At 40.1% G+C, this 21,434-nt stretch overlaps 2 protein-coding genes across 2 annotated transcripts in view; one reads left to right on the top strand and one right to left on the bottom strand.

The window, feature by feature from the left end:
• smyd3 (SET and MYND domain containing 3) overlaps positions 1-12,873 on the bottom strand; it is a 194,080-nt gene extending 181,207 nt beyond the window's left edge. The window contains exon 1 of the mRNA XM_035398656.1: positions 12,596-12,873. Within this exon, the coding sequence (XP_035254547.1) occupies positions 12,596-12,756 (161 nt within the window). The 5' untranslated portion in view covers positions 12,757-12,873. The remainder of the gene's footprint in view (positions 1-12,595) is intronic.
• Positions 12,874-14,186: 1,313 nt separating this feature from the next.
• tfb2m (transcription factor B2, mitochondrial) lies at positions 14,187-21,049 on the top strand. The gene is made up of 9 exons (XM_035423714.1): positions 14,187-14,419; positions 15,233-15,684; positions 15,973-16,064; positions 16,849-17,002; positions 17,622-17,770; positions 18,222-18,311; positions 18,869-18,931; positions 19,698-19,846; positions 20,348-21,049. Exons 2-9 carry the CDS (start codon positions 15,252-15,254, stop codon positions 20,535-20,537), a joined length of 1,320 nt encoding a protein of 439 aa, XP_035279605.1. The 5' UTR covers positions 14,187-14,419; positions 15,233-15,251; the 3' UTR covers positions 20,538-21,049.
• Positions 21,050-21,434: the final 385 nt, after the last annotated feature.

Below are 21,434 nucleotides of genomic sequence, written 5' to 3'. Positions count from 1 at the left end.
GGTAAAAACATTTTCTCAAAACAGAGACCACCTTGGAGCTTAAGCGATGTTGTAGGGTGGAGCAGAGATGGAGGAAAACTAAATCACAGGTGTTTTATGACATATTTACAGACAAACCGACTGCTTTCAATAAGGCCATTGTCAGCCAGACCGCTGCATTTTTCAAAAATAATAACTGATAATTAGGCTATAACAACCCAAGAAAGCTCTTCTCCACTATCGACTGCTTTCCCCATCCACCCAATGCCCACAAGCAATCTCTCAATAGCAAAATGCACAGAATTAGCTTTTTTCCAAGACAAAGTTGAAAATATTCATACGGATATAAAAATCCTACCCAGGAGCTTGATGTAATTGAGCACCCCTATTCCACCATGCAGAGTTTTCTTAAACGGTTTTGAAATTATTAATCATGACCTGCTGTGCAAAGTTGTTACTGAACTCAAGTGCTCAGCCAATCTTGTAGACACTATACCCACCTCGGTTTTAAAAATGGTTTTAGTGCTCTGAGAAAGTCTGAGGCTGGAAACATACCCTACGCAAGTACGTGAACGCAAATGACAAGGTGCTTCTAGTGGGCTCAAAGACCCAAAGAGAAACATTTGTCACTTCACTAGAGTTTCTAACAGACTATGACAAAAAATAAGGTCAAGAACGTTGTTGGGATCATGGACCGTCAGCTAACCTTAGAGACACACATTAAGCAGACAAAGAAATCGGCCTTTTATCATCTTAAATCTATGATCCAAGGTACATCCATCTTGAACACAGAAGAGTACTGAGGAACTAATACATGCAATTTGTTATGAGCAGACTTGACTATTGTAATGCCTTTTTCCTGGTTTGTCATTGTCCATTATCAATTAGTTAGTCCAAAACTCTGCTGCTTGTTTATAAACAAAAACCAAAAAGAAAGCACACAACTCGCACATTGGCTGCCTATTTGTTTTAGGATTGATTCTTTTAGTTTCAACGTCTCTACATGGCCTAGCACCTCCCTACCCATTTGACTTCCTTTTAAGGCATGTATCCAACAGGGCCCTCAGACTCTCTGGCAGTAACCTTTTATTCATACCTAAATACAGTACTCAGACCTTTGGCATGGCATCATTTAGTGTCTATGGCCCCAGCCTTTGGAATAGTCTGCCAGAGGGTCTAAGGGCTGTCCAGTCCTTGGATGGTTTTATAAAGGAACATATGAGCACTGCTTTTACAGTAATTCCTTCTGGTCCTGTTTTAACATTTGTTTCAGGTTTAGATCTTATTTTATTTTATTTTAAGTCTATTAATTTTATTTTATTGCATCTTTTACTTCTATTGTATTTCTTTTAATAATTTTAATGCCTTTTATGTTGTTAATTTATCTGTTCTTTTAATTCATTGTGAAGCACTTTGTGTTGCACTAAGGTGCATGAAATATAAATATACAAATAAAGGATGATTGACTGAATCCATCATTCCTTCCTTCCTTCCTTCATAGGCATCATAGAAGGGGGCTAACTGGCTCCCATGACAGAGAATATTCAAATTGTTTAATGAACAAATGACGGCAACAAGTGCTTTGCCTCAATTGTCTTCTTCAGTAAGGGATACAATGTCAGATCCTTTATATTAGACAAAGGGAAACATCTGATACCTGAAAACATCCAATGTTACAAATACTCAATAAAGGAAATAAGGAAGGGGCAAATACTTTGAGGCACTGTACATTAGTGACCAAGGACGTCCAAATTTTATGAACACCTCCCTCTGCTCTCATTTCCTCAGGTTCTCTCCAGGAAATGTCCTGAAAACAAGCAAGGGAAGCAAGGTGGGGAAGAGAGGAAATCTTCCAAAGAATCTGAACGCAGCCTTCATGTAGCTGTACTGTATGTACCTGGACTTTCCGTAGGTGCAACAGAGAGCAGGTCCACTGAAGGGAGGGGGAGGCGATCACATGACAACACATTTATGCTACATTGGGTTTCAAGTGAGGTCCAAAATCCTCACTTGTTTCTCAGAAGTATTTTTTCTCCAAACGACAACCATTCAAACTCATTTTGAACCAAAAGGTCACTTTTTTTAAGACTTAGAAAGCTTGAAAACAATTACGCTAAATGTGTTGTAGCTGTTCCCCCTGCAAGAGTGAATGCAAATCCGGTGTACTGCGTCAGGCCATTTTCCGCCCACAAGCCCGGTGGCTGTGTCCCCTTCACGCTCCCCGTTTGAGAGGAGCCGCGATGAATAGACTCGGCCCCTAGAGGGAAAGGGTGCCACCCCCACCGTCCTAACAGCCATTAAAAACCTTTTGAAATAAACAACATTATGCCAAACAAGAGCAGGAGTGATTACCCTTATCTTTGATGTGACTCCAATTTCCTCTCAAATGCCCTGCTGAATTTGTTCAAATAAACAAGTCAGAAATCAAAAATGGGGGGGGGGGGGGGGGGGGGGCGGACGCTTCTTTTCTCCTTTTTATCCGCAGACTTCAAACCTCCTCTCTCTCCTCTTTTTTTCCCTCTCCTTTTTTTCCTCCCCAGTCGTTCTGTCACAACTGGGACCACTGTCTGCGGCCATACTTAATGGTGTCCCTAAAATGCCCTACATTCCCCAGAAATTACAAAAGGCTCCATCCTTCTCACATCATTGTTTAGAGAACGTTCTCATTTAGGACTTGCATATTGTCTTAAGGTTCTGTTCTCCCTTTTGCATTCCTCCTCCCAATAACCGTAGGCCTAAGTTTGAAAGACAGCCTCAACTAGATGCATCCTCCAAGTAGGCTACATGCACCTTGTTACTGCTAGTTCTCCACTCGGCATAAGGTGAACAGTGTGGTCACTGTGCTGGAAAGCCATTCAGCTAGAGCAAGCACACAGCAAGAGCCCAACTCTCCAGAGCTGCACAATGAGATGGGGGAAACACCGTTTCAACTTAAAACCTCCCTCAAGTGATGTTACGGCTAATTGTGCATCTTACCCCAACAGTCCTGGCCACTGTTGCCATTGGTACAGTGAGGCTGGCATTCGGGACCATGGGTGGCCAACAATGAACCAAGAGCTAGGATTTCAGCTGGACACGACTCCTGCTGTGTGGTAGTTTGTTTGAAAAGATTTATATTTATTGTTTGAACATAAACATCATTTGAACATTGTGACTACGACTGACAGGATGCAGGCTATTCCCTCTTACTTTCTCTCTCTCCATGCCACCTCTGATCACAGGATTGTTTTAGTTTCATACATATTAATGATTTATTGAAGCCATTGCAGTTAAGTGCCTGTCTTAAAGGTACATCCATGGAATCTGGTTGCCCAAGTGCCTCATACCCCAAAACATACGCCAACCAGGAAATGAAAATGATTGATATTTACCTCTAACTTTCCTCAAAGTCACGGCAAAAATTCAATCAATTGTGCCTAATCAGATATTTTTGAGGCCAATGATTTGCAAGATGTATCAGGGTGAAGACAATCTATGGCTTAGTGCAGACACTGTTGGACAGACAGGCCACACCCACTTTTGCATGCAGAGGCTGTCAGTGGAACAATAAATCTAACTCCCGTTCGATCCCCTTGCTTTACTATTCCTCATCTACGCCAGCCGACCCTTGACCTTCACTACTCTGGTTATTAATATTAATCTAAATACATAGACCTAAATCATTTCTGCGTTAAAGGTATATGCTGTGCAGTCATGATCAATATTTAAATCAAGGAAAGAATGTCAAACTCATTTTTTTTCTTGTGATTACACAGAGCTATAAAATACATGGAATAACAATAATTTATAATATCATAAATTATAATGACATAGAAATGGTTGTGTGCCAAGAAAATCAGTTTTTTAACAATGGCTACCTCAGTCTCTGGACTTTATCTTATGTGTTCTGAATTTAAAATTGTAGTCCATAGCCACAAACCCTATGATATCAAGGATGTTGAAAGGTTGTGCATGGAGCTTGGAGCAATGGTTCGAGCCTCCCACCAACCACTAATCACAGACTTGCCACTACGGTGAAACCAATTTCTTTTTTTTCTTGAAAATAAATTTATAATGTAAAAAATCAGTTACTTCAGAAAGCAAAAACAATCATTAATTGTTTCATTAGTTTTACAGTACAATAACGACATCAACTTTTTTTATGCTCAGTCATGCCATATGCTTAATTTATGTTAAAAAACGAATTATTTAATGAACTGGAATGTTTTTTTTTTTTTTAATTAAAAACATGCCAGTTTGCCTCAACATTCGGGAACTTTTGAAGGCTTGGGAAAAAATGAAAAAGTCTAAAGTCACTGAATTTCTTGTACTGAAATATAGTTTCTTTTTAAGGCAAACTGCAGCCGAATTAAATATTTTTTGCATTTTATTAATCCCTCCACTCTGGAAAGGTGTAACAAACAACTTTCCTCATTGTATGGATCTCTTACATACCTCACCCTGAACCTTCTTGTCACTACATTAACCACATGTCCTAACACTTGTTAGTTTTGTCGGGCATGAATTTCACAACAGTGGGTGGTGTGGACAGGATGTGAGAGGAGGTAATCATAAAGTTAATCCTCAGAATAATAAATGCTGCAGAATTTGAAACTTTATTCATACTTCTGTAGCAGGCCCACAGAGGGTGATGAAAGAGGCTTCTTTTGTCAAATACTGTACCACTAAAGAGATTAATTATGCCATGATCCAAAAACAACCGGATTTAAAATTTAACTTGCATACAAGCAGCTTTAGATTAGATTAGATACGGTCAGTGAGCTTTCTATGTTTGTTTTTAATACTTTAGTCACTGATACAATCAGAAAAAACTAGCTTCTGAAGACCAAGGCTAAGAGTTTCTAAATTTAGCTTCAAAGATGGATTGATAGCTGGCCAGGCTATTTTTTTGCTTGCTCTCTCAACGTCTAAACTTTACCAAGGCATCTGCACTCACCTTCTACTATCTAAACACAAGTATGGTCAACTAGCTATTTATTACGATATCTAGCAGTATAACATCATTGGCTTAGTAGCGAGAAAGTCGGTCAAAACCTTTGGGACAGCCGACGCACAGTACATGTTCTGCCTATGACTACTAACTGAAGCAGCTGTGGTTTAAATAGGTTAAAATGTTAGGTAGCCTGCAAGTCATCTTGTTTGCATCCCTTTTCATTCAGATACAGGACTGCTCGAAGGCAAACATTTGCATTCCCCATCTATTCCACACTCTAATAAATGCACACCAGTTTGGGAATTACCGGTTCGGGAGTGGATGCGTCTGCCTTGTTGACACAAAATGTATGACCCGGGCAGATTTTTCCAGGTCTGGAAAGAGATCCCTCAAAGATTGCAGTTTTAAATTGGCATCCTAAAATTGATTTTACGATGTAAAGGAGGGATGCAGAACATTTCAAAACAGAAGCTGATCCAGACCCATGGGGTGTCAATCTCTTTTGTTTTGTAAGATGTTGCTTCTTTAGATTCTCTTTTGTTCCGCCGACTACCATTTCACCAGTTGAAAGCAGATGGCCAGGTAAATCCTGCTAGTGGAGTAATTTCACGACATTTAAAGACATTTATGATGCAAGACCAAAAAAAAACAAAACACACACATACTGATATATTGGCTTACAGTGGCTCACTATGCATACTGAAATAAAAAAAAATTAAATAAACAAAGCTTTTACACCCTCAGTGCAGGCATGAATCAAGCAATTGTCCCCAATTTGGGGACTGCGTTCAAAAGGCAATAAGGTGAATGTGATATTCATTTTCATTTATTATTATAAAACCATTGTATAATTAATTCAATAGTTATTCAAACTAGGACAAACTGCAATCAAAGGAACTGTTGTTAACCAGAACTATTCAATTCAAAATCATACACAGGGGTTGATTGGCTCGTACTGCTAAATCATTGTTCCAGTGCGGAGACGTGCCCTGTGCCCAGCATTGAATCCTGACTGTGCCAGAGGTGACTGTGCCTGCCAGCCTCACAAGGCAGGGCATGAACTATATCCTCACAAACAATGAATGCATGAGACTCAGACTCTGAACAGAGAAGAAGGATCTACATGTCCTCCGTTGATTTCTGATGAGACGTTACAGAAGGGGCAGGCCAACAAATATGAATGGGCATTTAAAATGGAGCGAAAACACGAAATAGAGCAGTGTCACCTAGCTCCAAAAAACATATTTTCGCTGATAATGCACTCTTCACGTGTCAAATTCTGCCTGTTCTTTTCTTACCAGATACGAATCTGTAATATTAAATTTGAACCCCAACCATTTTTTTCAGCAAAGCATGCAAAAGGACAAACATAAATTTAATAAATTGGGTCAATCTTGACCATTTTCCTTTGAGGTCCAATATTCTCAACTATTTATAACTAGCAAATTTGCTCATTTATAAACATCTGTAGGTTAACTTCACAAGGGATGACCCATATGAATGAGTACTGTACTGTCAAAATGGTATGTGTAAATCTGGCCAACTAGGCTAATCGTTTCCCATTTCAACCTGAGCTGGAGAACTGGCACATTACAAAGTATTAATGCTATGCTGATGAAGCTGATTAAATGAAGCGAGAGAGACTGAGACTGTGAAGAGAAAGACAGAGAAAGTGAGAGAGAGGAAGTTAAAGAAAGTGATAGTATTAATGAGAATTAAAACTCCAGACAGTAAACTCATTACAAAGTCAGCTACAGCAGCTTGAAAATTAGCCCACGCCCTCACCATCTGTCTATTGATGAGAAGGAAGAAACCATTTTTTAAATGGAAAAACACTGAACTTATTCAAATTGAATCAAATCAAATCTACCAGCATTTGAAACCTAGCCTACTTAATTCAAGTTCTCAAATTTATGTTCTTTCAGTGACATAATATCCAAAAAAACTAAATTGTGTCCCAATCCAAATACTTATGAACTGCACTGTGTGTGTGTGTGTGTGTGTGTGTGTGAGAGAGAGAGAGAGAGAGAGAGAGAGAGAGGGGGGGGGAAGAGAGAGAGCTCCATAATGTTTGGGACAACTTAAATTTGGCTCTGTACTCCACAATTTTAGAGCTATAATCAAATAATTCACATGTGGTTAAAGCGTGGTTAAAGTTTTATTAGTGTATTTTTAAACATTTTGGTTTCACCATGTTGAAATTACAGCGCTTTTAATACATTATGGTACCCATTTCAGGGCACCATAATGTATGGGACATATGAATGTTATGTAAATGAAAGTAGACTTGTTTAGTACTTCGTCCATCTTTGTCCCAAATATTATGGAGCACATGCACACACACACAATTTCCCTTAAGATTTCTGCGCACCGTTTAAAGTGATAATTACACAATAAAGAAAATTAGCAAGGCAAAAACGCCTGAAGCATCTGCTTCACAGTTCTGCATTTCAGAGTGAGCGGATAATTCACGTGCCATATATTGCATGTAGATTAAGTTCAGTGGTGCACGTTCCCCTTCTGTCTCGTTGGAAAAGCCACTTCAAAACATTTTTCACAGTAAAATGAATTGATCAATAACCATGCAAGTAATGCACATACACTACTATACATTATGGATTGTTATTACACTTCTAAAACAGGCATTTATAATGTTTTGCATCTCCAATTATTCAAGACGTTGTCTCAGCCGTGACATCTTACAAATGCTGCAGCAACTAGCTAGGTAATCAGTTCATTGGGCTACAATGAAGAGATGACACCAGTCTTCAGAAATCATCTTTTCCATTAACAATGTGCAGGAATTTTCTGCATTTAACCAAATTCACCCATGTTTTTACACCTAAAAAAATACTGTCTTCATGAGCCTAACAGTAATCTATGATGAGACCAGTGATTCTGCTGACATCAGTAAAGATTTTGATCCGGTTACAGCCCTGGACAAAAGTAATTGTTGGTACATAGGAGCCGCCCCCTCTCAGTTGCTGAGGATTTTCGCAGGACAGTAAGGATTTAAAAATAGGCCTATTAAAAACTGAATGTATTCAAGCCAATGATGTTGCCAACCTGTACAGTACACTGCTAAAATTTTTGTTGCATTTGAATAATACTTATTTTTTTACTTCTCAATGAATACACCTATAGCAAGCTTTACTTGACCCCAGGACTGCATGACTGCAATGATGAGCAGAGGCCTGTAGATAAGTATAAATGAGTTACAGGGAGCCTCAGAGGAGAAAGTGTGAGAAAGACACAATTAGAGGTCTGGGGATGACAATTCTGAATAAACATGACAATTCAGCGTTTGTACTTGCAACCTCTCCATGCAAAAATGTCCTCGAACTGCCCATCAAGATTGTGCCAGTGCATCTTCAAAGCGTGGAAGACAAAACAAAAGCCGGGGCGTAAAAACCAGCCATAAACAAAACCGGGCAAGAGACAAACTGAAAAACAAAAAAGAAAATAAAGAAAAAACAAAAGATGAAAGATATAAACAAGTCTGATTACAAGCGAAGCCTTGCTTTAATTGATGCTGAAATGATAGTGGAGAGAGCTCGTTTTGATACAAACAAACATCGGCGAAATTGGTAGCGTACAGCTCTTGCAACGAAGACACAATACAGCCGTGATAAAGAAACAAACATGTCTTCAAAGACAAAAACCCAGGGCAACTTTACTGTGGCTGTGTTACTTTAGAAGCTCAGCAGTAGATTATAATGAATGATAAACTGAAACAAAATCAGCAGAGGTGAAAATTTAAAAAGGGACCAAAATATTTCAAACCAAAAACATGCAAAAACCCACCTCTTCCCAACCCCTTAGATCTCAAATTGCTCCTATTCACTGCAGCGTTTGAAGCTCAAGTTTCCAATTATTGCACTTTACTCCTTTATTTCAAATTGCATCCTTTTAATCAAGCTGCTTGTTTTATGGCAAAACTGATTAGTACTAGGGCATTATTTCAAGACTATTTCTGCATTATTTCAAGACTATTTCTTAATATCTAATTTCATTCACTTGCGTAGTATCCAAATTTGATAAGATCTCAGTTAAGCAAATAGGCCCAAACATAAATGATGGGATTAGATAGAGACATCCAATGCCTTTCATGCAATAAAGAGGACCTGAACTTGAGGCAGCAGGTAACAGGTAGCCTATTCAAAGCACTCCCCAAACGAGATCAAAGACCAGCAGATATTGGAAGTACAGCACTTACAGCAATGCACCGCATACATCACTGTACAGCTGAGATAATTCAATTGAGATAATATTGCACAAGTTTTTTTTCTAACCAATAGCACAAAACCTGACAAGGTAAATACATCTGGAAAAAAACAGCACACTCACACAGACACACAAAATGGCTGAGTGGTCTATGCCCATACCGATTTTGTGTGTCCGTGAGTGCGCTGTTTTTCAGGCTGCTGTTTTTTTTACAGCAGGTCAGCGAGACATAATGACACGGGAGCTCAACAGCGTTGACACTGGGGAAACAGGGAAATGACCACAGCCGTGTCCCCAGAGGGACGAAACGCAATAAAACGGGACTCGAATCTGGGGCAGCCGGCGCACTTCCATAGCACAACGAGAAATCTCATTCATGACCAGCAGCCTTTTCAAACTCTGTAAGGGATTCTGGGAAATTTTACCTCTTGCTTGTAGGCAAGTGATGATGCTCCATGGAGGACAGAGTGGAATTTGGCACCATTTTGGAAGAAGCAGATTTAAGTCCCAGATGAGGTACTGCAAATATACCCTTTCGGAAGCTAGTTCATCAAATTGGTAGCATACATCTTGCAATATACCTGGATAATTAGTGACCTACATGCCTTAATTGCCAAGGATAAGGGAGCCATCTAAGTGAATAACACAGTGCAACATACACCAACATGTTCTGCATTACTAAATTGTGGCATGTAAACTCCCCAAAATAAATATTAGTATTGCACGTCCGAACTGAGGGAGGAAAAAGACAAAATGACCAGTAACACAATCACACGTAAAATGAACATTTTAGCACAAATGAATAGTTAATGATTTTAAAGCCCTTTTTTAACCGTAGTGATTTTACCAAATACACAAGAATAGCAGACCAACAGTGCCCTCCAAAGACCAATATTTATAAATACAACCGCATCCTCTTCATTAACCTTGTTGGGCGTAAATCCTAAAATGTTTTTCCAAAAATAAAAAGGATTTGTATCACGTTACAGCTTTACCAGTTAGTCCCTTTTTCGTGGTTTTACACAAGGCATAGTCAAATGCCGTTTTAAATCATTTTAAAGTTGGCTTGAGCAGGTTCCCTGGACATATGCATCATGTGCCGATATATATGCAAATACACATATTTGTTTTCTTATAAATAAGATATTAGCAGCGTATTCATCTATGGTGGAGGAAAACATCAGAAAAATTAAACATGACTGTATAATATTAATCATTACTTTCTTATTTTCTACATGACCTGTAAAAAGAAGAGATCAACACTGTCACTCGGTGGCCATAATTGGGATGACAGGTATGCAATCCCAGCAAGTTAGGCCTATACAGCACTGAGAGTCTGGCACATTTCAGGGTTGTCTACAGAAATATCCACAATGACCACAGACTCTCTGCACTTAAAACATTCATTTCTGTACCTTCTGTCCTCATGCCAAGCGACAGAATTCACACACAGCTTCACACGTCCACACAATAAAGCTCCAAACTAAGGGGATTTTGCTTTTTCCTCCTCCTTTTTCCTGGCAATTACATGATCACAAATGCTCCAGGCCCACAAACAATATGGCACACCATTGGACATTTAGCTACATCAGCCAATAAAGAGAGAGACACGGGCAAAATGGAGACATACAGAAATCCATACATTTTTAACTTTTCAAATTTGCAGCCAGGTGGCTACTTCACTAGTAGCTGGCTGGGTAACATGTTTGCCAATGGGATCAAAGGACAGGAGACAGGCAAGGGTTCAAATCCCCCCTCGGACTCAGGGTAATCTCGGAGCAGTTACACTGGCCTGCTCGCTTGCTAACTAATAACTGCCTCAAACTGAACCTATTGTTTTGGCAATTGTAAAAATCTTTGCAGGAAACTCATTTATAAAAATATACCCACACTTACTTTCGCTTTCAGAATTTTAACCAAGTTTAACGTTGTAGCTATCCTGCAATGCCACATTTCTAAATTAATGTAAGCTAGCCCTATAGATCCTCTACCGACATACAAACAATAACTAGATCTGTTGTGAACACGACACCCCATAAAAAACACTTCAATTCAAAAATATAAACACTTCCACGTATTTGTCACTCAAGGTAAAGGAAAAATGACTGAATCCATGCCTATGTGTTTCTTTCAGCTAGAATGTATGCGTGTTTGCATGTATTCATATGCAGACCTACGTCTCTCGCATAGCATACATTTATATGCATTACTATTATTACTTAGGCCTACTTTTAACAAACACAGCACAAAAACATAAAAACAGAAATACAGATTGAATTTGAAATATTGAAGCCTATTACATAACTATTGAATATAACACGCATATCCAGACGTTTGCCCCAATGTAGGCTACTGTACGTAGCCTATGCCTCTACACACAGGGCCAAGTTACTTCAAATATCATCTGTGCGGAAGACTATCAAGAAGTATATAGGCTAATGGTTTTAAAATAAAATTCCTCTGGGATGACGGTTTAATTTGTATACCACACCTCATCATGCAGTAACGAGAACAGTGGTACATTGGGCGCCTAATCTGCCGGAAATAATTGAGCATGAAATGCCACTGAAGCAATAGGTGGGCGACCCTGGTGGATTGGAAAAGGAAATAGTGGCGGAAAAGGGAATAGTGGAGGCAAAGGGTGCTTTGGGCTAATCAGTGTCTACGTTCTTCCTAATTGATGGCGGGTGTTGCGGCTAGTGTTGCAGCTGTTGAGAATTCCAAGATGGAGAGAAAAAAGTAAGAATTTGGACCGACAAAAGGTGGTCACTGCTGCGCAAAGGTTTTACTTTTTTGTATGTACTTTTTTTAATAGTACATGAGTAAACTATGTCAGTAGCAGTACACGGACAGATGACAGCGAAATAGCAACATCGTAATCACCACGATATCAATCAAGGATCTTGCCAATGCTGTCTGACATTTGATGTGATCTGAGCAAACATGGGTACTCCGGTACTGATTGAGGCATCGCTGTAAAATGCCACAAAAATCCAATTTTGCATAGCTACCTTCTCAACAGTCACGGATAAACAATCTAACATAATTACCACGGTCTGGCGTTGTTTGATGTAGTAGCACGTAAGTAACTTAAATAAGGTAGGCTAGTTTAATTTATTTAATTTAGTTGAATTTACGAATTATTGTGGGAAGCCATGAATCTTTTACGGGAAAGGAACGACACTCCTTTATTCCATAAAGTATAGATGTTCAAAATGTAAAGCAACTTAAAATGATAACGTCTGGGGGCACTGTGTGATTAAGAATTTCAAATAATTCAGAACTAATTCCAGGGTGCAGGAGTGGCTTATTCAAACTGAATGAGGCTAAGGCGCCAAAAACAAACAGCTGCAACACCCGCCAGATTGCAACAGTTCTATCGTGGTCTTAAAGACATTGCCGAAATTAATTAATTAATACATAAAGACTGATACCCAGAAAGCTACCAAGCCGTCTTACCTTGACAAGCAGTTCTCACATGTAGACTTAATTACTCTCTTGGAAACGGTGCATGCAAAAGGCTCAGCTGAAAACAACAGTTCTCCGGCTTTTAGCGAGCTAACAGCGCGTAAACCATTCCCTTTCCCGGGACTGCAGAACCGTTCCACTTTTTGTGCCATGGCATGCAAGTTGATTTCAAAAACCGACACAGGACAGGACCACGCACGTGCAGTTGTATGGTTATGGACTGACTGGTGTGGACGCAGCCATAGCAGCTAGCACTGTCATATGACAGAGAAAAGTTCCGCCTCTTTATATCGACACAAGTAAAGACCAATCAGAAAGGCTATCAGACTTCGTCGACAACGTTCAAATTAAGCGACTCTGTAAAGCCGGGGACTAAGCGGACATCTCTGACGTTATCCCATGATTTACGAAAGAAGCCGATGTCGCTGAAAGGGTAGGCTATATTAATTCCTCATCGTCATCATGAACTACTGTACCCCATGAACTCCTAATGAAATAACATGCAACATTTTTTTGTTTGTTTGTTAATATTTTTTTTCCCCTCATTGTTGTAGCTACACTTTACCTTTATGTTTGATTTGCATATGCTTGGATAAATTAAATAAAACATCAAAAAGCTTCCATGGGTGGAATATATCTTCAGCTATTATGCTCTTACTCAGATTTCCCCAAGTTGTCTTTTGTGACAACAAGCTCCTGCATATGAGTGGGCAGTGACATCATATACATATCAATACAAATTTCAATACAATCATGGACATCCAGGATTCAGAGTTTGGTATGTGCTGAACTCACCAAACTTTACAGAGAAAATATGAGCACTTGCATTTAATTGTCAGTCAAATTTAAGGATGAATTCCAAACAAACCTTTGCCCATGACTTCTGTTGGAAATGAGGTCAGAAATGAAGACCTGAGGAAAGCTTGGAGGTGAGCCATTAAATGACAATCTGGGACTTGAAATTAGTAATGTCTGAGTGTGGAGACACTGCAGCTCCCCTCGGGTCTGACAAACAGGGATTTGGGGATACCCCTGGGGTTTATGAAAGAGTCATATGGCCAGGGGGTCCTCCGAAAAACCGAAAAAACATATTCATGTAAAGACTGATAAAAAAATTAATCTTTAACTTTATTCAAAATGATAACTTTCAGACATAATAATGTATCTGAATTGCATCTTGAATGTTGCCAAAAATAGGCAGTTCACTAGCCTGCCATTAACGTCCATTAAATCACAATGAAACCTGACTGTTAAGCTAAATAGTATAGACAGCCTTAATTGGACTTCATACTCACACTTGACAGAATTCCTGTTCCAAAAAGGTTGACTACTAGTCAATTTAAGTTTGACTGTAGGTTTAAAATAAATGGGCAATGGATTTAGGCCTACAATATAAACAGAAAGGATGTTCTAAACAAAGTTTTATTTCTGCTTTGTTTTAAATGTTACGTTTTTCTAAAGGGAACGTAGTTCATCTCAAATTACACAATGACGGTTTATTTATTGTTTTAACATTAGTTTAAACTTGACAAGAATGTTTTTTTTTTCCAGGTCTACTACAATGCAATTGCTGGCTGTTTGTTCTGTATGATAAAGATTAGTGGTTGTAATCGGTAGTTTTCGGCCATTTCCGAACTATCACGTGATGTCGTCAGAGGTGTCCCCCGACGTCGCTGATGTATTGCGAAAGCAACGACGGTCAACAACATGCTTGTTCAATGTCACCGCGTTGCGAGGGAGGTCGGGATGTACCTCTTGGAGTATCTGTGAATGTGATTACAGAATCACATTAGAGCACAAAGAAATACGATAAAGGTAATGAGTTTTGAAATTCAGCTTTCTTGCACTTTAGGATTTCAAATGTAACTGTTAGCTAGCCATCTAGCTCGCTTACTTAGTTATATAGGCACCACACAGGTTTGGTCACTTGCAAGCTAGCAGTAATATGTTCTGTGTTAGCTAGCGATACAACTTCTGCATGTGGATCTAATCCGCAAGACCGTTAGCGAAGCTTTTCGACTTTTCCCCCTTACCTCAGTGTTTTCGGTAGCAAATAAATAGACTGGAAAACGATTACGTACAGAGAGTCAAATTTTTCTCAACCGTTGTCAGGACACGTATACTACATGCGTAGCAGTTATAAGCGCATGGTCATATCTTTTTCTTCAGTATTTAGCCGAACTCCTTAAACCCTTTTATGAACGCCTGGAATGTACTTCGTGTAAATCCATTCTGGCAGTGGCTAAACGGTACCTCAGTGTTTCTTCCTTGGACAGTAATGACTGAACTAGAATTTGGTGGGTTTCCACATAGCTGGGCACTTGCTTTATTTTGTACGGCAACCAGCATACACCAGCGAGCAGAAAAAATTGAATTAGTTTGAGTGACTGGAGTTTTAAACTGTAGGAACATCAAACCTCCATGTCTATACAATGTATATTTATTGTCTATGTTCCCTTATTAATTTATTTAGTTTTATGTTTGATATGAGTGTTTCCATTATGTGGATTGAGTATGAGTTGCAACCTCGCGAACACTTCTGAAAGGTAACTGGCACATCGCTAAATCTTAATTAAAGGAGAACTTCATTTGTGACATGGAGACATCAGTGGTGTTTTACCTTTACAGGTACTGACATCAGCCCAAGATGTCCGCCTCCAGCTCCAGACTCCTGGTTCTGGCAGTGAGGACTGCCTGTAGCCACACGCAACCGAGGTACCTGCTGGCGAACGTGCCCGTCCCCGTCCTCACCCAGTCGCGGGCGTACGCCATGGACCCGCTCTCCGTGGCCAGTCGGAAGACTCAGGTCCCGTCGTGCAAAGCGGACCGCGTGTCTCCGGACCTGGGGCTCAACCAGAGGAACCTGTCCGCGGTGGCCGCCTCCCTAAAGGGCCAGTGCCGCCCGCTCTGCAGGTACGACTTTCTGGACCTCGGGGAAGTGGAGGAGAACACCCGCAAGGCTCAGGCCTGCAAGAGCCTCCGCCGCTTCATCGTGGACCCAGCCCTCGCCCAGCTGGTGGCCGACCGCCTGGAAGGAGACCTGGCGGATGGGAAGGCCGTCATCTTCGAATGCAACCCCGGTATTATATGAGCTTCTGGCTTGAGTGTGTGTTTTATGTGTCAAAATCTTGTTTTATTGTTCTCTTGTGTGTGTGTATGTGTGTTTGTTAGTGTATGTATGTTTGTTGTGTGTGTGTGTGTTTGTTTCTATAATTTTGTGTATTTGTGCTTATTAGTCAGCTTTTGTTGTTTGTTTCTTTGTGTGTACATGTGTGTTTGTTTGTGCATGTGTGAGTGTGTGTTTGTGTGCATTTGTAGGTATATATGTGTGTGTTTGTAGAGACTCTTTATGTTCTGTCTCCATCCAGGCCCTGGTGTGCTAACACGGACGCTGCTGAACTCTGGAGCTCAGAGACTGGTGGCGCTAGAGAGTGCAAAGTCCTTCCTACCTGAGCTGCAGGTGAGCCTGTTTATCTCACAGCGCTACACAGAGTCTCAACAGTCCAAGTTCCCAGCACATCATATAAATTAAAAATCCAAATCTGGCCCCTTATAGTTAGTGCTCAGTAGGGCTGCAGGATTAATCAGATGCTTTTAATGATTTAGCGATTGTCTGGCAGTCGGAAGGTTGCCGGTTCAAACCCTGCCCTGGGCGTGTCGAAGTGTCCTTGAGCAAGACACCTAACCCCTAACTGCTCTGGCGAATGAGAGGCATCAATTGTAAAGCGCTTTGGATAAAAGCGCTATATAAATGCAGTCCATTTACCATTTCAAGCATAATAAGAATAACCACCACCATGGGACATATAGGTGAAAGGAGAGGTTTCCCTTTTAGGCTTCCGCAGAGACCCAGATGGGTAATAAATACTAATAATATAGGCTACTATACTATACTATTACCAATGAATAATATACCTAACGTATTTAATATATTTATAAGCTGCTTTGGAAGTCCTGCCCCAACAGGAGAAGCCTACACCATGACTAGTCAGGGGAATGCCAGAGAGATTTCTAAGGGGTTCTGTAAGATTAGTGTCTATTCAAGTTAGCTAGCCAACGAGGGGCTGGCTAAGCATTGTCGTTTCTTAGGTTATGTACAAGAATACAGAGCTCTCTGTCAAGTTATTCTGAATCCGTAAAGCCACCTCACCCCATGTTATCCACTACCTGTGCCTTTGTTATTCTGAGTCTGTAAGGCCACCTCACCCCGTGTTACCCACTTCTGGTGCCCTTGTTTTCTGAAGGCCCTGGAGAGCAGTCTGGACGGGCAGCTGGAGGTGGTGCACTGCGACTTCTTCAAGCTGGACCCGCTCGGGCACGGGTCCATGAGGCCCCCCGCCATGTACTCTGAGAAGCTCTTCACTGACCTGGGCATCTCCGAGGTGCCTTGGACCGCAGGTGAGGCTGACAAAGTCGCAAAGCTGCAAACAAGGAACAAGAAAGAACAAAATTGTACTGGTAGATACGGGTGAAAACATAAAATTCAGGGGATTCTGTCTGAAACAGCTATTTAGCTAACATGAAATAGCTTGCTATTCATTTTATCCATAACGTTAACCCAGCGTGTTTGTTTACACACATTACTACCAGTTTATATCAGAATTGTGGCTGCATAAGGCTGCGGTTAGAAACCATTAAAACTTATTTTTTTAAGGCTATTTTCTGACGTTTTGATATATTTTGATTGATAATTTTATATTGTTGTGCTTACTCGTGGCACTCTGTATGTTGCATGCTCAATTATGTTGTGTTTAGGCCTATGTGCATTTAAACTGGCCTATGTGTATTTAAACTGGCTTTGAATATTTAAACTGTGGTCAAACAAATTGTCCAAGAGTGGGACAATAATGATTCAATGGTATTCAAAGCAACATAATTCCCTTAGTAAGTCCCTTCCATTTGAGGGGGGGTCTTGAATCAGCAAACCAGACAGTAAACCGATAGTAAGTGTATGCGAGTCCGTCAAAACCACACCTCCACCACACCCTTAAAATCGGCCCGTCCGTTCCGTCTCCAGACGTGCCGGTGAAGGTGGTGGGGATCTTCTCCCAGAGGAACGAGAGGAACATGCTGTGGAAGCTGGTCTACTCCCTGTTCCAGCGCCTCTCCATCTTCCGCTACGGCCGCGTGGAGATCATCATGTTCATCAGCGAGAAGGAGTACACGGTGAGCCGGCCCAGCAGGTCACCGTGGTTACCGCGTCGAGCCGCAGGGCACATTCGATTCAAGAGTATAGCGAGCGTTTGTGTTGTTTCTCAGGGGTCGAATCTCAAATGACCCAGATACAAGGCCGACTGAGGGGAAAAGTAGCTTTGGCTTTTTTTGAAATTGAGGAAGAGTTTAAGAAATACATTTGGGACAACCACTGGATATGTTCATAGTCTACATCTTGTTTTGTGTCATCAACGTATTTATATTGTGAATTATATAAGAATGAAGAATTACAAAAGTATAATATAATATCATCTGCTGACTCCCATTGGCATCCCTGAACCCCTCATCAAACAACTTGTGCAAAATGGTAAATGCCTTATGATTAGCATATGTTAAATATATTGGTAAATTCAGAGTATATTGGTTGATCCTGAGTTGTGTCTTGTCCTAATTCCGTATTTAGAAACTCGTATCCAGACCAGGGGAATTTCAGAGTTATCAGGCTTTAAGCACGCTGTGGCAGATGGCTTGCGATATTGAGCTGCTTCACAAGGTGAGTTCAAATGAATGAACTGAAACCCTCATCATCCTATGTTTTCCACCAAATCCCTGTAAGAAACTTAATTACCATATGTACAGTCATGAAGAGTTTCTCTAGTCTTGTTCACATTGTCACGGTAGAAAAAAAGTCAAGTATAAATTAATGAATGTGCACACGCACACACACACACACAGGTAACTGCAGAAGTAGGCATCAACCATTATACCCCTCTGTAAAAATGTCAACGAATACATTTCTGTTATAGTCTTTTTTGAGGTTTGAGGCCACAGGCGAAGTGTGTGCATTTGTTCACACAAAATATTTTGAAAGTTATATCCTACATTTTATCTTTTATGTTCACCTTGCAAAATAAGCCCTTGCAAATTATAAATTTACCCTATGTCATTGAAAATTAATAGGATATGTAAGCCGTATTTGAGCTTTTCGTATTCTTATCTGAGACATTTTCTGGAAAAAAATCGTGTGGAAAATGCATGTTTTTGGAAATGTGGTTTTTGTGCCCTTTGATCTTCAAGCTGAATTTTTAACGCATTGTTTTTGATCGTTAGGAGCCGTGGTCATCTTTTGTGACGGTATCCAAACACGGTGGATTGGCAATCCAGAAAAGCAGAGTAAGCAGTGTGTTCTAGTAGTGCATTTGTACTGAGTGCAGGCACACACCAAAGAGTAGCCTGTCATTTAGCATGCTGGTTATTTCTGTTTAGAGTTCCGTTTGATGTGTTCAGACTACTGAGTTATTTGTGTGTACTTCTCCAGTAGTACCAATGCCAAAATAGTGTGCTCAATAACATGAGCTAGATTAAGTTGTAAATATATGTGTGTTTAATGGAGAAGCCAGTGAACTGACCAAAGATCTCAGCATTGTTTTTCATTAAATTGCTCTGCGCAGAAATTGTATTGTAGGTGTTAAAGGAAAAGTCAAAAATGGAAATTATATATATATATATATATATAGATGTGTATCAAGTTTTTCCTCATGAAATACAAAGTGTCACCAAGTAGTGGCCACTTAATCCACACATACTGTAGCTCTCCCTATCAGCTAAAAAAGCAACAAATAAAGCATTTGAGTGCAAAAGTGTGGTTTGTACATGAAAAGAAAATTGAATTGTAAAGCCCATTTAGCCTCTGCCACTGATACCCTTGAGATAATACCCTATTTGACTCGCTGACTAGCTTTCCAGTTCTGAAAAGTGGGATCATCATCTAGCACAAACCACACTATTGATAGAACTCTTCAATGACATGCAGGATTTTCTTCAGTAATTAATTTTTTGTTGTAATCCTGTGTTATCCCTTAAATCGCATTTCTCCAGTGCTTTCAGTGCAAAGAAAACCTACTTTATTGACAGCCCTTTTTCCTCTCGCCAAACACAGCTCCCGAACGACCACCTGTGCCTGGTGAGGCTGACCCCTCGCCCGAGCCTGTTCACGGCTCACCTCACCCCTGCGAACGGCGCCACATTGATCATGATGGTCAAGCAGTGCATGGCCAAGAGGAAAGCCCTGCTGGTGGACAGGCTCAAGTGAGTAGTCATCCCTGTAGTGACCACCATGGTCCATGGTGCCATGGGAAGAGTTTCCTTGGGTTATGATGAGTCTATCAGAATAGTTTAATACTCGTGCACCCATACACTTGTTCTGTAGTTTTATTACAGAAAAGGTTTTTTTTAATGCATAAAAATGCTTGTACTTTCACTGAAACTGGAAATGACTTCATACAGTGTTAAAAACTGAAAGGATACAATGTTAAGCAATAACTGGCCTTTCACATGGTTTACACTTTCATTGCATTCAAACCGATTGTAGTCCCTCATGCTAATTTTACTTCCAATTTAATTTAACTAGTGAGCTAAGTTTGATGTGCTTAGTTACAGCTGTCTACTAGACTATGTCACCTGTAAAGGAATAGGGAGAAAGGATCATCTCTTCCTCTTGGACACGCTTGGTTGTACCTGCTTTAATCTAAGTTGAGCTTGAGCGTGCTTCCTGTTCTTTGGCACTCATTCCCTGCCCCTGCCATACAGTTCTTGGAGTCCAGACAGTGGATTGAAGATCATGCAGAAGATGGGCCTTCTGGAGAACACCCTGACTGGACACTTGTTTCCGGAAGAGTACAAACACCTGTTCCAGCTGATGGAGCAATCGGAGGAGTTCAGCCACAGCTGGCTCTATGAAGAGGTCTTGGAGAACACCCAGAAATCTGGCCTTTTGTGACTTCCTCGAGAACAGAATTCACACATTATGTTCCTTAAAACCGAATTTAGCACATGCATGTTCCTGTAAGAACAGCATTCATGTGGAAGCTTCTGAAGAACAGAATTGCTCCAAATGTTCCTGAAGAAAAGAATGGGTGTTGTCTTCAGATTCCTCAGCTCTAAATTGCTTGCTGGACATGCTATTTACATCTCACTTTATTAGATGGGCAAATAAAGAAGAAGCTAAATAAGACTCGAGTAATTTACATCCAGCAACTCTTCTTTGGCTACAATGTAATGTATCTTTTTTAAGTCTGTACTATTGGCCCATGCAGAAGATGCAGAATAGTAGACTTATGTAATGCCTAATGCCTGTACAGATTTCTTTTTTCAATATTATATGAACTATGAACTCTGTGTACATAACAAAAAGAACGCTGTGTAAATCGTAAACTTATGATAAACCATGTAAATTCACTTGGCTTTGTTCTTTTGATATTTCTGAATTATTGTAATAATACTATCGATTTATTTCTCTGCTTTCTGTGCTATTATGTATGAGTGTCACTAGTCAAGGTTCCTGGGGGATTGCATTTTGACATCAATTGTTAAACCTATTTAATTTTGAAACCTTGTGAGAATACACTAGTATCAGAGTTTTCTAAAATGGTTGACCCATTCATGATTGAAGATTATATGAAGCAAAGTTTTATTGAATAGTGAATGTGGTCATAACCATGGTCTCGTTTATATGCACACAGATTCAGGTTGCAATTAAGTAACAGTGTCCTTTTTACATTATGGAAATGAACGTTCTCAAGGAGTGAAGAAGTAAAAACCTTTGTATTTATCTCTTTAGCGGGTTTCTGTCTGCTGGTGCGCTGTTTGCATTTACGAGTGAACATTATTAGCAAAT

The sequence above is a fragment of the Anguilla anguilla genome, chromosome 1 (assembly GCF_013347855.1).
Source record: "Anguilla anguilla isolate fAngAng1 chromosome 1, fAngAng1.pri, whole genome shotgun sequence".
In the NCBI taxonomy this organism is placed as follows: Eukaryota; Metazoa; Chordata; class Actinopteri; order Anguilliformes; family Anguillidae; genus Anguilla; species Anguilla anguilla.
This window is presented reverse-complemented; position numbering and strand designations above follow the sequence as displayed.

Excerpts from the sequence above, each read along its gene's own strand:
- tfb2m (XM_035423714.1), top strand. The coding sequence starts at position 15,252 with ATGTCCGCCTCCAGCTCCAGACTCCTGGTTCTGGCAGTGAGGACTGCC. Across the intron at positions 18,312-18,868 it reads ATATTGAGCTGCTTCACAAG|GAGCCGTGGTCATCTTTTGT; the intron begins GTGAGTTCAAAT and ends TTTGATCGTTAG. Across the intron at positions 19,847-20,347 it reads CTGCTGGTGGACAGGCTCAA|TTCTTGGAGTCCAGACAGTG; the intron begins GTGAGTAGTCAT and ends CCTGCCATACAG.